General features: G+C 34.2%; 1 protein-coding gene across 1 annotated transcript in view; it reads right to left on the bottom strand.

Moving 5' to 3' along the window:
- The window catches only part of mRpL30 (mitochondrial ribosomal protein L30), a 57234-nt gene extending 42093 nt beyond the window's left edge, over positions 1 to 15141 (bottom strand). The window contains exon 1 of the mRNA XM_072526039.1: positions 14926 to 15141. Coding sequence (XP_072382140.1) covers positions 14926 to 15041 — 116 coding nt within the window. The 5' untranslated portion in view covers positions 15042 to 15141. The remainder of the gene's footprint in view (positions 1 to 14925) is intronic.
- Between the last annotated feature and the right edge of the window lie 1267 nt (positions 15142 to 16408).

Raw genomic sequence — 16408 nt, 5'->3', positions numbered from 1 at the left:
CAATAATAATGGGGAAAACTCCAAAAACGTGACGTTTCTTATCTAAATATTCTGCTTTTTGTTCTCCTCGAACGTAGATGTAATCTGCTGCATACAACAACTTAGTTTCTAGTATTTCATTGATTTTGGACAATTCGACTTGTCCATCAGTGTATCGAATTCCAAGCAGTTTTTTCTCCACGTATGATACAGTCTTATCCCCATTACTTAGCGCATTAAATGGTTTCTGAGGCAAAAAGATGTAATGACTTCGTTTAAAACCTTCATACTTGAAAGCTAAGAAATCGAGCAGAGGACGCTTTTGTTGAGAATATATGTAGCTAGGATAGAATTCAGTATAATTGAAATAGGCCTCATTGTAGTCAGTTTTGCTAAAATCCAACTGCATTCTCTCGTTCGGATAATATTCTCCATTTAAAGATAATCTGATACTTTGGATATCGACATTGTCAAATAAGGTGGGATCGGCTGAATTCTTGTCACGTTTGTTGGTTTGAAAGAAAACAATGACATAACGTGGTCTTTCAACTGATGTGCTAGTTTTAACGGCCCAAACTTCACGTCTAGCGCCTTTGGTAATGGCAGGTAATTCATGTAATTCCCACTTTCTATATGGAATAACTATAGGTTGATCTTGTTGAATGGATTTCATAAGTTCCAATTTAATATCATCATTGGGAAATATGTGCTTGACTCTAAGCTCAATGTTAGTGATGTTAATCTTAACAGTTGTAACTTGGCCTTGAGTTTTTTCTTTGACAATTATGCAATCGCTGTCGTTTCGAGCTCGAACTAGTCTTATTGTTTGATGGCCACACGTAATCATTGGATAATCATTGAAAATGTTGAATATATGCTAAAGAGGTATCTGTATGTTGAATGAATGACCTGCAGCGTGTAGAATGGGATCCTTAGGGTAATTCCAGCCTGCCATAACCATATAATTAGAATCTTCTTGAGTGTAACATGTCATGGCACGTACAGCATTTATGATACCAGGATCCCGCACTGTTTCCATCTCCCTTGCGCTTTCGCTGTACGTACACGAATCGAAAAGAAAAGCACACACATTATTTGCTAGTTTGACGTCGCCAGTTCCGTTTATTGCGAGCGATCCTTTAATGCATAACAAGGTTTCGCTCATTGCAAAGAACGAGTCGACTTGATTGATGCTAAATTCTACAATGTTATTGCAGTTGAATGATTTGATGAATGGTGCATATGTTCGGTATTCGGCCTTTCGAATCGACTCGTCAAACATTGGCTTACGATAAATATCAAATATTGGAGGCATTATGCTGTTTGAACGTGATCGTTTTCCATACATAGTTGTCATGTTTTCAGTTTAAAACCAAGTGATTGCAAAAACAATTTGTTTGCAAATGTAAGATGTTGCCGCTTAGACGAGGACGTAAGATGTTGCCGCTTAGACGGCTGCACAACTAATGGTGTACTATGGGAAATAGATTGCCTTATTACTAATCCCATTTTCCTCTTGATCTAAGTTCCAACACCAATGTGCTCTCTTCTCCTCTAAAGTTTACTTGGTAAACTTGATCGTTGGTCTTGGTCTTGATCGACAGCCAACACTGTGATATTGGTAAGTTCTCGTTGCGGTACAACAGGTAAATACAACAAATTGTGTGGAGTTTCGTCAATTGCGTACCCAGGATTTGATTGTATGACAAATTCGTAGATCGTGTGAGCAGGATGTTACCAACGAAGGCTCCGGTACTAATGTTGCATTAAAAGCGTATGCTACTTTAATAATCCTAACAGGTCGATCTGAAGAATGTGTCTGTCCTGGATTTAGAATTGCAGGAGAAAATCCCAATACTGTACCAAGACTGTCAGGTTGCTTAAACGAAATCTTATATTTGCTGAAAATTTGACACTGCAACGTGTTATGGTTAGGTTTTAGACTAAATATCGTTTCCGGTTTAAGCACATTATCAGTACCCAATTTCTGTTGTATGTATTCTTCAATATCGGCAATTTCATAACATCCATCGGGGAAATAAAATTGTTGCAATTTGTTTTTGTCATTGTAGTAATAAAACTTGGTATTTTCAATGTTTGGCATACTGTTGTAGGAATGGAAAAATCGAAGAGCTATCTCATAATCTTTATTCGGATCCAACACGATCGGTGTGGGAGGTTGAAATGAGAATATGTAATTGGTGCTGTCTACTCTCAACAACTGCGACATGATGACTGACTCACGTCAATCTATTAATAGGTTATTATATTAGAAAAACAACAATATTTACTTTAATAGTTTTATTTGTTCCAAAGCAAGTTTACATAAATGACATGAAGCTTGAGAATCAGGTGGGCCATCCCAGTGAGTCCTCCAATCCGGTCTGTTATAATGTACGAAGCAGGGAAGTAGTATCTTTAGGTTAAATTCTCCTCGATATTCTTCAGGCAATTTATGCCATATTTTTAACAATTCTGTAGGTCGTACAGTTCGTATAATATAATCTAGCGGTATGTATTTTAGTTCTTCACTGAATTCTGTAAAACATATTTTGCGAAACATATGGTCCATAAGCAGTTCCGTACTTTTAGTAGGCTCCATTATATAAAAACTTTAAGCATAAATGTCCACATATAATTTGATTATAGGTTTGATACTGATGGTTATTATAGAAAATGTTGGCACGTGCACCACCCAGATACTTAACAAGTTCTTTGGTCGGCTTCAAATTACCAAATGAATCGAAATACTCTACGTTGTTGTTTATCTTTCTGTATGCTACCCAATGTGTTCCGTTATGTGTGGACACATCCAAGTTTACCATTGCACATTCTCGTTGTCGAGGACCGTCTCTAGGCAGAGCGTCATTCATGAAAACACCTCGAAAATGTGGTATTTTAACGATCTTCGCATAATGTGCAATCTCCACATCATATAGCGGACGATTGGGTAGCTTTATTGGAAGTTTTTTTTCAAATACAAGCCGAATCCACCTCTCGGTTTCTTACGTAGGTACAGACCTGAACCGATGTGTTCCATTGCCCTGTTATGGCGAATATCCTCCTCCAATTTCTTTTGAGCATTCTTAGCGTCGACTACTGTCTTCGCCACTCCAGCTGCACCCCCCGCTAAAGCCCCCAAAGCGGAAAAGCCTGTAGAGGTATGAGAGGTAGGAAACCTCCAGATTTTAGTGGTAGTATTCGAGGAACATCAACTTCTTTACGACCACCAGTTCTTTTGATTATGGATTTTGCTATTCGTACGGCCGTCAAAGCAGTATCTGTTAACGATGCTCCTCTTTTCATGGACTTTGCAATTTTTGAGACATCTCGATTGAAAGAGTAACGTCCCCGTCTTCCACGACGAGAGCATCCAATCCCCAACTTTCTTTTCGTTTTCATTCCGCCAGTTACAATTAAAGCAGCACTTCTTTCACCAATGCTAGCGTCTTTCGACTTGAAGCGCTCCCAAGCTCTATCTTCCAATTCTTTATTGGCCTTGTGGCGTTCTTCGAGAGATAAATGCTGCGAATAAGCGATATTGTGTCGTTTGCAAGCTGCGTCTAATGGATTAATTCCTGGATCTCCACGTGCAAGACGTTTTTTTAGTTTTGTTCCAGGTCCACAATACTGATAACCAGGAATATGTAGTTCAACTGAAAGTTTATCAATTAGAGAGTTCACGAGACCTCCTCCTTCAACGACCAACATTGGACTGATGTCATGCAAGTGGTGACATCTATAATATATATTACCGTACTTATATACTACACTTGCCACATGATGAAGGTCGTTCAGCAAGAGCAGACGCTATCAATTGATAATTTGGACATTGTCCAGAAAACAACCAACAGTAAACATGGTAAATTGCTACCGAATTCATTCAGAGCAATTATTTGCGGTCCAAGTAGGTGCGGCAAAACGAATGTAATGCTATCTCTTCTATTCAATCCGAATGACGCCAAGTTTAAAAATGTCTATATTTATTCGAAATCCCTCTTTCAGTCGAAATACCAACTACTGCAAGATGTAATAGCGCAAGTTAAAGGTGTAGGATATTACCCGTTTAAAGACAACGAAGAAATTATTAGTCCCAGCGAAGCAAAACCCCACTCTGTTTTTATTTGATGATGTTGCATGTGATGGTTAGCAAAAGATTCGCGAGTATTATTCCATGGGTAGGCATAAAGATATCGATGCCGCTTATTTATGCCAAACATATTCAAAAATACCGGAGCAGTTAATTAGAGACAACTGTAACATGATTGTACTATTCAAGCAAGACGAGATAAATTTAAAGCATGTATTTTATGAGCACGTATCACCAGACATGACATTTGATGAATTTAAAAAAATTTGTTCTGAATGTTGGTGTGATAGGTATGGTACTCTGGTAATTATAAAAGATTTTGCTCTCAATAATGACCGATATAAAGGATTTGATAAATATATAAAATTGTAAGATAATTGTTTAGTCGTTGACACAATGTCAGATGATACGGTTGCCATTGCATTTCGCAAGAAGAAAGTCGCCGAATTGGCTAGATCAATTCGCAAAAAATATTTGGCATTAAAATTAGGTCGAACAGAACAAGATGAGTCCCTAAATAAACTGTTTAAACCACTCTCGAAACCTCTCAAAGATATTGCACAATCATTAAAAACGTTACATCATATATTATATAATACAATAGCACTAAAGGCCTTCGAGGCCCATGGCTTAAAAAGTTTGTTCTTTCTTCATTTTCGCTTTCCTTTATGTACTGAGATCTTCTCTGGCTCGATATGTGATTTTTCTCCATTCCTTCTTGTTATTCATTTTTCTTTTCTGGCCTTCTAGTCCAATTTCTTCCATATCTTTTTCTACCTCCTGATTCCATCTATTTTATGGCCTTCCTTTTCTCTTTTTTAAAGTTATAGTGTAGTTCAGTACCCTTTTTGGAGTCCTCGTGTTCGGCATCCTTTCTAGGTGACCTCGCCATCTTAGTCTCTGTGCCTTTAGGACTCCTATTATGTTAGGTTGATTATATAATTTCTTTAACTCATCATTTGATCTTCTTATCCATAAACCGTCCCTTATTATTCCTCCATATATCTTCCTCGGGATTTTCCTTTCCCATATCTCCAGTAAATTTTGTTCATTTTTTGTCATTGTCCATGTCTCACTGCAGTACGTTACTATTGGTTGTATAGTTGTTTTGTATAACTGTATTTTTGCCTTTCTTGATAAAGACTTGCTTTTCAACATTCCACTAAAAGCATGTACACTTCTATTGCCTGCCATTATTCTAGCTTGTATTTCTTCTTTAATGTTAGGTTTGCGTGATATTATTGTACCTAGGTATGTAAATCTTTCTACCATTTCGAATTCGTATGATAATCTTTCTTCTACTTCTACTTTAAACTTTTGTCCATCTCTGAATTGATCATCTGTCCACTGCATACATTTTGTTTTAGTTTCATTTATGTAAAGTCCTATTTTCTTTGCTGCTTTTACTATTCTCTGTACTATCTCCTGTAGCTCTTTTTTTCCTCTTGCCAGCAACACTATATCATCCGCAAATGCCAAAACTTGGTGTCTTTTATGATATAGGAGTCCTTCTCTATTGATTTTCGCTTCTCGCATTATTTTTTCTAGGCATAAATTGAAGAGTAATGATGACAAAGGATCGCCCTGCCTTAATCCTTCGTTTACTATAAATTTGTCCGATACATGATTGTTTACTTTGACTCTGTTTTCTGTATTCTCTAAAGTAAGATGTATCATGTTACGCAACTTTCTGCTTACTCCCAGTTCCTCAAGGGTCTCTTTTAATTCCTTCCTTTTTATTCTATCGTATGCTTGCTGGAAGTCGATGAATAGCGCTATCGTTGGTAAGTTGTGTTCATAGCTTTCTGCTTGTAATTCTCTGATTATGAATACTTGGTCCGTTGTGCTTCTCCCTCGTCTAAATCCGCACTGATATTCGCCTATTATATTTTCAACTTCTTTTTCTAGCTTATCTTTTATGGATTTTGATAGGATTTTATATACGGTATTTAGTAACGCTACTCCTCTGCAATTACTGCATTCTGTTTTGTCTCCTTTTTGTGTAATGGGCAAATAATGGCTTCCTTCCAATCTTCTGGTATTCGTTCTTTTATCCATATCTCCTTTATGATCTTGTATATCCAATTATTTAGCAGTTTTCCACCATATTTCATCATCTCTGTTGTTATGTTATCGCTTCCAGGGGATTTGTTGTTTTTCAGATTTTTTATGATTTCCTCGATTTGTTCTTTGCTGGGTGAATTATCTTCTATGTCTTCTAAGTGTTCGATTCTTGCTTCTGCTTCCATACATTCTCTTTGGTTTGACTTATTATTGCCATTTAGTAATTCATCAAAATACTCTTTCCATCTTTCGGCTATTTCTGCTTCCCCGCTTATATTATTTCCTGCTTTGTTTTTAACGAATATGGGTTTTTGTTGGAAACCTTTTTTTTCATTTCTAGCACCTTGATATAGGTTTTTTATTCTTTTATTTCTGTAATTCTCTTCTATTTCTTTTAGCTTATTTTCTATGTGTTTTCTCTTCTTTTCTCTCAGCACCCTCTTTACTTTTTGTCTTTGTTCCCTATATCTATTCTTTGTCTCTGTTGTTTCTTTCGTGATCATTTTCATCCTTAATGATTTTCTTAGTTCTATTTCTTTTTGGCACTCTATGTCGAACCAGTCTTTCCTCTTTTTATTCTCTTGTTTATTACATTCTTTTGCTGCTTTGTTCATTATTTGCTTTATGTTTTCCCATTTGTTCTCAGTTTGCTCTTCTATTGTTATATTTTTTAGTTCTCTTTCCATTGTTTCCTCGTATATTTCTTGCTCTTTCTTTGTTGCTAATCGAATTGGGTTATGTATACATTTCTTTTTTTTTATTTTGTTTTTGTTTTTTGGTATCAGTTGCTTAATTTTGATGCCCACCATATAATGATCTGAGTCGGCGTTTGGTCCTCTGTATGTTCTTATCTTCTTTATACATTGCTGTTCTTCTTTTTCGATGAGCACGTGGTCTATTTGGTTTTTAGTCTTTCTATCTGGCGATATCCATGTTTCCTTGTGTATTTCTTTTCTTTCGAAGTATGTGCTCATTATGATCATATTTTTTTATCTTGCGAAATCTATCAGGAATTGTCCGTTCTCATTAGTTTCATTGTGTTTACTATATTTTCCTATTGTCGGTCTAAATACTTCTTCCTTCCCTATTTTGGCATTTGCGTCGCCTAGAATAATTTTCATATCATATCTGGGTATATTTTCGATTGTTCTGTTTAATTCATTGTAGAAACATTCTTTGACATCATTATCTTTTTCTTCCGAAGGCGCGTGAATATTTATGAGGGTGATTTTTTGGTATTTTCCCTTGAACCTGATACTACATATGCGGTCTGATAGTGGTTTAAACTCTACTATTGCTTCTTTTAGCTCTTTTCTTATCATAAAACCTGTGCCTAACGTTCGATTCTTTCCGCCGCTGTTAAAAAACATATCTTCTATTTCTAATATATCATTTCCCAGCTGTTTCGTCTCCTGTAAAGCTACTATGTCAAAATGGAACTTTTCAATTTCTCTCGCTAAGTGTTTAAGTTTGCCTTCTCCATATGTGCCTCTTACATTCCATGTTCCTAAAAGTAAGTGTTCTTTTCGTAATGTTTTCTTGTGTTTTGGTCCGGTTTTCATTTTTTTCCTCTTTCTTACTTTTTTTGTATTATCGCTAACCTTGTTCTGTGCTTGTTTCGTCAACTTTATTCCAGTAGTACATTTAGTTGCTAGTTTTTTGATGTTTTTTTACATATTGCGCCTTCTTTGTCATTCCACTTCCATTCGCTGTTATTTACCCATATTTTTTTTACTCCAATCTTGACTTCATTTCCTTTATTTCTTTCTTCTTGAGCAATGTTTCTAATTGTTTTCTGTATTTCTCGTTCTTTTATGGTTGCATCTTCGTTGATATATATTTTGTACTCTTTAATTTCTTTTAAGTTGTGCTTTTTTTCCATTATTTTTCTTTTTTCTTCTTGGTTTTCCAATTCAATTAGGCATGTTTTTTCGCCTAACTTGTGAGCATTCCTTATTTTAACCTCTACCCCTATATGTTGTTTGATGAAATTATTGATTGTTCCTTTTAACCCTGCTTGCTCATATGTGTCTATCTTTAGGCCGTACATAACTATGTTATTTATTCGTCGGTGTTTTTCCATAACTTCCATGTTTTTTGTTATTTCTCTAAGTTCCTCCTTGATCTCTATATTTTCTTGTTTTAGTTCTGAATTTTCTTTTCTCAGCTCTCTGTTTTCCATTACGAGCTTTTCTATCGTTTCCTTGCATTATTTTTGATTTCTTTTTATTTCCTTAATATCGGTGAGGTGGCTCACCATTATTAGTAATTGATCAATTTTTGTTGCCTCATTTTTTTTCTCTGGAGTTTTTGTTGGTGTTCTCGAGAACTTCTTGCTCTTTCTGAAAATGTTATCTTCTTCCTCGCTGTCTTTATATCTGTCCTTCCTTTTTGCCCCTCCTTCTGAAAGTGTATCATCACTGTCCAAATTTTTCATGAAAAATTTGGACGTTACATCAACTATCACTAATAAGTTTGAGCAAGCTAAAAAAGAAGAAGTGAAAAAGGAGGAGGAGGAGAATGGTGATGGTGATGATGTATTTATTGATGCACCTGATCTAGCGATACCTGATGAAAACATTATTCAAGAACCAATGTCTAACGAGATTCCGATGGATGCCACAGACGAATATATCGATCAATATCCTTCAATAAGTCACAAATACATAAAAGAATATTTAATAAAAGACGATAAAATTGATAAAAACTATGGTCCATTTTACGATTCTATTAGTGGTTGGATAATGGGAAAACGTCGAATAGACTTTGACAAACGCAATGGAGACATAATAATAATTCGAGAACGTGATTTAGAAGAACGTAGGTTAGGTGGTACGCCAAGTCTATATCAACTTTTATTTTATGCCAACCCCGAACAGTATAATAATGAGGATTTACAAAAGTATAAAACACTGTTGAAAAACACAGAGATTCATCAGGATACCTTAGGGCGTCTTAAAGGTTCCAGCGGAGAAAAATACCATTCTATCATTAAACCTCTATTCAAACCATCTGATAAAGCAATGAAAAAACATGCACCACCTGCAACTCGATCAAAAAAAGAACTCGAACACAGAACGAAAACAACAACACATCATCGTCATCTAGCCAAAGGAACGGGATTGGATGACTCTCGTTTAACATACAACACTGCATCCATGGAGTATATTTATTGGGATGATCCAAATGAGTTAGTTGAACGTCTTAAACTATTGGTGGCTTCGAAAGACGCAGGCAACACATCTCTAGACAACGAAATCGTAGCCATCCTCAATGAACTAAAAGAAGCTAATATAATAGAGTACTGGGGAATGACGACATCATTTCCATTATGAGTGTCGACAAATTCGGTCATCACTCTCGTACCAGTAGTAGTAATGCTCAAAAGGTGGCACGAGTTACATTTCCACATACGTCTGACGGAAATATTAATGCCGAAAATGTGAAAATTTGTAATGCCAAGGATCCATCAGACAATGACGATGCTGCAACGAAAAAATACGTTGATGGACAAATCAATGAGTTACGTAATCTGTACCAAACACATGGTGTGCTGTTGCAGCAAAAAACTAATGACATACAAAATTTAACCATCGGTCTAAACGATGCAAGAAAGGAGCTTCATGGAACTACGGTTCCACTTCTCGAGCGAAAGTTACAAAAAATAATCAAAGATGGTCTGGAAACACTAAAATTGCAAATATATACAGGACTAAAGCTTGCACATAAATAGCTTTATCACATTAAAGCTACATTAAGAGATGAACTTAGTAAACAAATAGTTCCATTTCTCGAGCAAAAATTACAAAAAACAATCAAAGATGGAGAGAATACACTAAAAAATGATGCGGAAAACAATACAATATGTTATTAAAAATAATCCAAGATGATTTGAAAATACTGAAAAAGGATATGGAGGATGCTCTCGAGCAAAAGTTACAAAAAATAATCAAAGATGGTCAGAATACACTAAAAAATGATACGGAGAACAGTATAAATATGTTGAAAAAAATAATCCAAGATGATTTGAATACACGGAAAAAGGATACGGAGAACAATCTAAAATCTGCTGCAGAAACAGTTGCAAAGCATACGACGTACGATATAAAGATGGAACAGAGGATAAAACAAGTGGAACAATCATTAAAAAGCATAGTAGATAACGTTCATTCATGGGATATAGACAAACGTCTTAAGGTAGTGGAAGGTGAGTTAAAATAATGTCTAAAGAAAAGAAAGAGGTGGTGTATGAGTTGCATAAACCAGCACGAAAAAACTATCCTCGTCGTCGAACAATAATCAAAGGAATCGATGACTTGTGGCAAATGGATTTGGCTGAAATGCGTCCTTATGCACAACAAAATAAAAATTACAAACTAATACTAGTTGTAATTGATGGTTTTTCAAAATTTGTGTGGACACGTCCTCTAAAAACGAAGACTGGCGAGGAAATTACTCGGGCATTTTCGGATATTCTCGCTCATACTCGACGAGCCCCAAAAAACTTACAATCTGATCAGGGAACCGAATTTTACAACAGAAAATTTCAAAATTTAATGAAAAAACATGAAATTAATCATTACAGCACCTACACGATCAAAAAAGCTGCTATTTGCGAAAGAGTTATTAGAACGTTGAAAGCAAAGTTGTACAAGTACATATTTCAGTTTACATGGATCGTACAAATGGTTAGATGCTCTACCCATAATTACCGAGGAATACAACACAAAACATAGTAAAACAGGATACAAACCGTCTCAGGTTAACAAATCCAACGAAAAAAACCATTTTAAACAAAAGTTATACTCATTTAAAGATTGTCGGTCCATGAAAGCTTAAAGTTGGCGACATTGTACGTGTATCAAAGGCAAAACATTTCTTCGAAAAGGCCTACACACCCAATTAGACTACTGAATTATTTAAAATTGCACAAGTTAAGATAACAAATCCTATAACGTATTTGCTTGAAGACATTGTGCTCGTTATGATGGTTTGCTGTTCCATTTCTACTGAAGGTAGCCTCGTCGGTAAACAAAATATTTCTAATAAAATTAACATTTCGAGTGTTTTCCATTAACAACTAATCGCAAAATCCAATCCTTTTAGGATAATCTTCAACCAATAACTCTTGAACCGTTGTTAAGTGATAGGGTTTAAGCAGTTGATCCTTCAAACGTCTCCAAACCCTTATGTAAGGAACATTTAGTTGAGCAGCTATTACCCTTGTACTTGTTCCAGGGACTTCTTCAATGACTTCTAAAATTTCTTTATCAGTTGCATCCATTATTGGACGACCACTATTGCCAGCAACTTGCGGTTTGAATGTACACGTTTTCCATAAACGACGATCAATGGTCAGAAATATTCGTTTATCGGGTGCATTTCGATTTTAGATATTTTACTGCATAACGCCTTGCGGCTGCACTATTTCCATGACATTCACTTACGATATTCCCGATAGTTTATTGAAATCATAATTTAATCTGATCCAACTTACCCAAAGTTAAATACATATCTGCCATTTCCTGAAATGTGTAGGCCATCGTAATATAAAAATTTTTAATATTAATCCTATTCACACAATAAATGATAGCTTCAAATTATTGACTATTATTGATAGAACTGTTTGTAATTATTGTATCCGTAGAAACTAATTGTAATTTTATGGCCAACTAGGAAAAAACTAGTTTTTCGAAAAAATGATAAGAGGCAAATAAGTTTTAAAAATAATGTGTTTATTTGAACACATGATGCCACAAAATTCATATGATTTGAACGTACTCAAAAGTTTGGGGAGATTTATGGCTGCACATCCCCCTTAAAATTTTTCTGTGCGCTTAAATTTTGTTGTTTCTTTTGTATGAAAAATGCATTCAGAAGAAGAAAGTAACGTGTCCATTTTTATTACAAAATGTCAAGTAGTTTAGGAGAAAATGTAAAAAAACAATTTTTATTTTGTATCTTCAAAGGGCTGTAACTTTTTTTGTGTACACTTTTGTACTAAGGTAAGTTGGATTCAATCAATTTATTTTTGTCTCCGAAATGCGTGATTTAATTTATGACATACCTTTTTGAAACACCCTGTATAGTTTTAGGAGGATGTTTTATTCTAGGAATATAAATATTTTTAAAACAGAAAAATTTCTCAAGCGAAAGATAAAGTCACGCCTTCCAAGAAAAAGTCCAGTAAAAACCGTGCTAAAATGATTCGAAAATAGAAATTAGAGCCACCACAAATTTTAAGAATGTAATTATAAGCAATCTACTGTTGTCGTAAATAAAAAGTGTGAAAAGTGGTTTCCCATGAAAATGAAATTGGTAATAAATCTGTATTTATGTACAGAAATAGAAAATAGAAAAGTACAAGCGCAAATTTTTTCCGGTAGGTAGATATTTATTGGCGGCAATATTTTCGAACTTATATTTTTTATTTGCTATACAGCACTATGCATCAATCTGTAGTTCATTTCTTACGGCTAAACTATTTGATATATACGTTTATAATAAACGTTATAATTAGTAGAGCTCAGATCGAGCAAGCAATTTTCAGGGTAGTATTTCCTTTATATTTCATTTGTTTAGATGTATACATTATTAATTTAGGTGATATATTGCGACTGCTTGTGCATTCACTAAGCAAAAACCAAAGTATTCTCGCCATTAAACATGTATTTGTATGTCAATGTTTAGCCGTAACAAAAGGAAATCAGATATTTGGAGCACCCTGTTTACCATAGTAAAATAAACATGTTCTTACAGGAATAGTAATGGTACAATTTTTCAAAATATTGAAAATACCATGATACAAATATCTACATTAATTTTGTGGAATTTACCAGTTATATTTTTAGTGGAACTAACAACATTCAAACTGACACGCAACCTGACAGTACAACTAGCAACTAGGTTGACCCCATAGTGAGCATTGTCGACAGTATTGATAATAGTAAAGCTTGTTTTAAAAAAAAATTCAAAGTTATTATTGTTACTTTTACTATTATTTATATTAAAACAAAGTGTAATGAAACAATTTTGTCTTATATTATTTTAAATTTTTTTTTAGTATTCTGCCTGAACCTTTAAGTGTCTGAAGGATAATATACATAGTATTTATCAGCAGATCACTGACACATTGGAATCTGATGATAATCTTTTAAACAATAAAATGACTTTCTAACAGGACAAGGCATCCCCACATTATCATATATGCGTAAGACAATTTTTGAATCAACGTTTTCCAGGGTGCTGGATTGTCAGAAGGGATCCAATAGAGTGGATCAGACACCGGATCTTTCGCCTTTATATTTTTTTTGTGGGGACACCTAATATCAAAAATATACGCCACTCCGCCTGTAGATATTTCAGAGTTGCGACAAATAATTTTGACAGAATGCCCATTATTCACACCGAAGGTATTTGCAAATGTACGAAGATTTGAAAATATACTGTATTATTGTATGGACGTCACAGGAGGTCATTTCGAACATTAAATTAGTTAATTTAATGAAATTTTATTTTGTTATTACTGATGTTCAACCAATAAATTAGCCAAAATTATCTTCAAAGTTATTTCGTAAATTAAAAAAAGTATCGTGTAGAGGAAAAAATACCTTTCAGATGGTATGCCACTCGACCACACTTGCTATTTAAAAAAAAACTGGGGGTTGATGCGTGGCAGTAGGGGGTTACATTTGAGGGCATGAATTTTGCATGAAAATTCGTCCCGCGCCCAATACAAATTGACAAGTTTTTTTTCTTTTGAAAAAACTCTTGGTTTCTGAGTTTATGGAGGGGTCAAATTTTCGTTGGAACACACTGCATATTATTATTAAATTTATGATAGGTACTTACTAATTCTTAAGCTAAGATGTTTTATACTAAGTTTTGTAAAAAAAAGGTTTGTTAAAATTTATATGCTTATGTTTATTCTTTTTTGTATAATAAATAAATAATAAAATATTTTCATAAAATCTTAATGCTTTTTTGCGTTTCTTTATGCTTTTAAATCCGATCCGAACTCTAATTATAATTATCACAATATTGTGCCTTACTTTTTGATAGTCTCACGTACTGCCGACGCAATGTTGCCAAAGGTTCGCAGAACTTTCGAAAGACGGTGCGGCTGCTATTTCTCGAATTAATAGTGATGACGCGCTGATGTAGCCTCTTATGTCTTACCATATCTTCAGAACTTTTGCCATCTTATAATACTTTTATAATATCACTTTCACTAAGACCAATACTGGTACAGATGAGTATGATAAGGGATTAATCATCTAATACCTTCTGCTGTAGACTGAGAAGATTCTTGAAAACCATAAATTATTGGATTTTTCAGGTGCTCCTCAAATGCATGAAATACTAGTCTGCAAGAATTATGATGTCTGTAGTTTTCAAGAAACTTAATTTTCCTATAAGAAATTTACCTCCTTTAAAGGCCTAATTTATTTTTTCAATTAGTTTAATTACATTAGCTATTTTACTCCAGGCATATTTAAAAGGTACTATGCATTCCTCAGAAAAATATTCGAATATTGTCTTTATACAAGAGTCCACTGCCTACTTAAACAAAGCACAGAACATTTTTATAAATTAATGTACTCAGCAACTATCACAATCACAATGAGATTTTTCCAGTGACATGTCACTTATTTTTTAACACTTTCTGCAGTTTCATTTTGTCAATATGAACATGTAAACTAGTGAAAAAAATTGTTTTCAGTTGATTCAAGTTCTGACCTAATTTTATTTATTAAACTTTGTCGCTAAATAAAAAATAAGATTCGACTTACTTTGGATAATATTTAAAACCATGATAATGTAATCCTTCTTCATACCAATTGAAAGCTCGTGAACTGATACTTCTACATATTAATTTAAAATGGAGAACAGTACTTAACAAAACCATTTTACCCTTTAGTTAGTATTTTTCATATAGGCAATCTATTTATGTTGAGTTTACCGAAAGTACAAGCAAAGAATATAGGTACAAGTACAAGACAAGCTGATTGTAGCCGCCAATGCCAATGTCAAACATGGAACAAAAAATTTGGGTACAACAGTGTTGGCATGTTTTTATATTGTAATTGTAGATGCAGTATGATTCAAATATAAACAGATAAAGCTTTATAGAAGAAAAGTACATTTTGTTTATATTGTGTTATGAATACTGCAATTTTTGATTTATATAAAACAACAATGAGTAACTATTTGTTTCTTTGGAGATTAATTACAGTTAATTATTAGACATTTTTTTACAAATTATCCTTTGATAGATTAGACGATAGATTTGGCAATCGTCAAATCAGCAGTTGCCAGATTACAACAGATGTTTGCAATTCGCGATTGAAACTGAATGTAGAGGGCAGGTCGATTGCAGTGTAATGGCCGATATCATGGTACAATGAATACACAAGGATACAATGGTACATCATGGTACAATGAATACACAAGGATATTGTGCATGACATTTGACAGCTGGGCCAGGAGTGTGACGTAGTCAAGACCGCCCGAACCACCTCGAACCCATTATTAAATATACAGCTTAACGCATGATACTATGATTAAGAAGATAAGATATCGCGCATAAGTCGAGACGTAATTGGAGAGTTGCACGTTCGTAATGTCAGTTTTTTGTATGTGTCAATAAATAATCTTTAATAAATAGTTTGGAGATATCCTTTTGTGTACGATTATTGTAATTATTAAACCTTTATTTAATATTATTATTTTGCTAATTGAATAATTTCATCACAGAATGCATACAAATCCCATTTAACTTTAACAAGAATTCAAATTCTACTCTCCAATGACGGCATGCGCGAACACGACCGATTTTGTGCTACGGGAAGATCCTATCTTGTTAGTCATAGTATCATGGCTTAACGCACAAATCATACATACTCACAAAGTATGTATGGTCTGTGGCTTAACGTACACATTAATTTTGAAATTATGGTCAAAAAATGATCTAATTTTTTTTAAATGTTTTGTTTTGGTTATAATTGAATAAAAAATATATTTTCAGTAGCGTAAAACCTTTACTTCTAGGGATTCAGGCGAAATATTTATTTTTGTTTTCATACATATACTAATAATATCCGTTGACATTTAAAAATCTGCAGAGGAAATACTGTGAATAGGTAAATAGTAGTGTATTTGCTTATTCTGATCCACTGTCACTCAAAAATAGGCAGTTTTACTGAAATAAAAACAAAATAGATTATAATAAAAAAAATACTACTACTACTACTAAGGATTTCCACAGTTTTCACT

This window comes from Diabrotica undecimpunctata, chromosome 3 (genome assembly GCF_040954645.1).
Source record: "Diabrotica undecimpunctata isolate CICGRU chromosome 3, icDiaUnde3, whole genome shotgun sequence".
Lineage (NCBI taxonomy): Eukaryota > Metazoa > Arthropoda > Insecta > Coleoptera > Chrysomelidae > Diabrotica > Diabrotica undecimpunctata.
The sequence above is the reverse complement of the archived record's forward strand: the minus strand, read 5'-3'. Positions and strand labels throughout refer to the sequence as shown.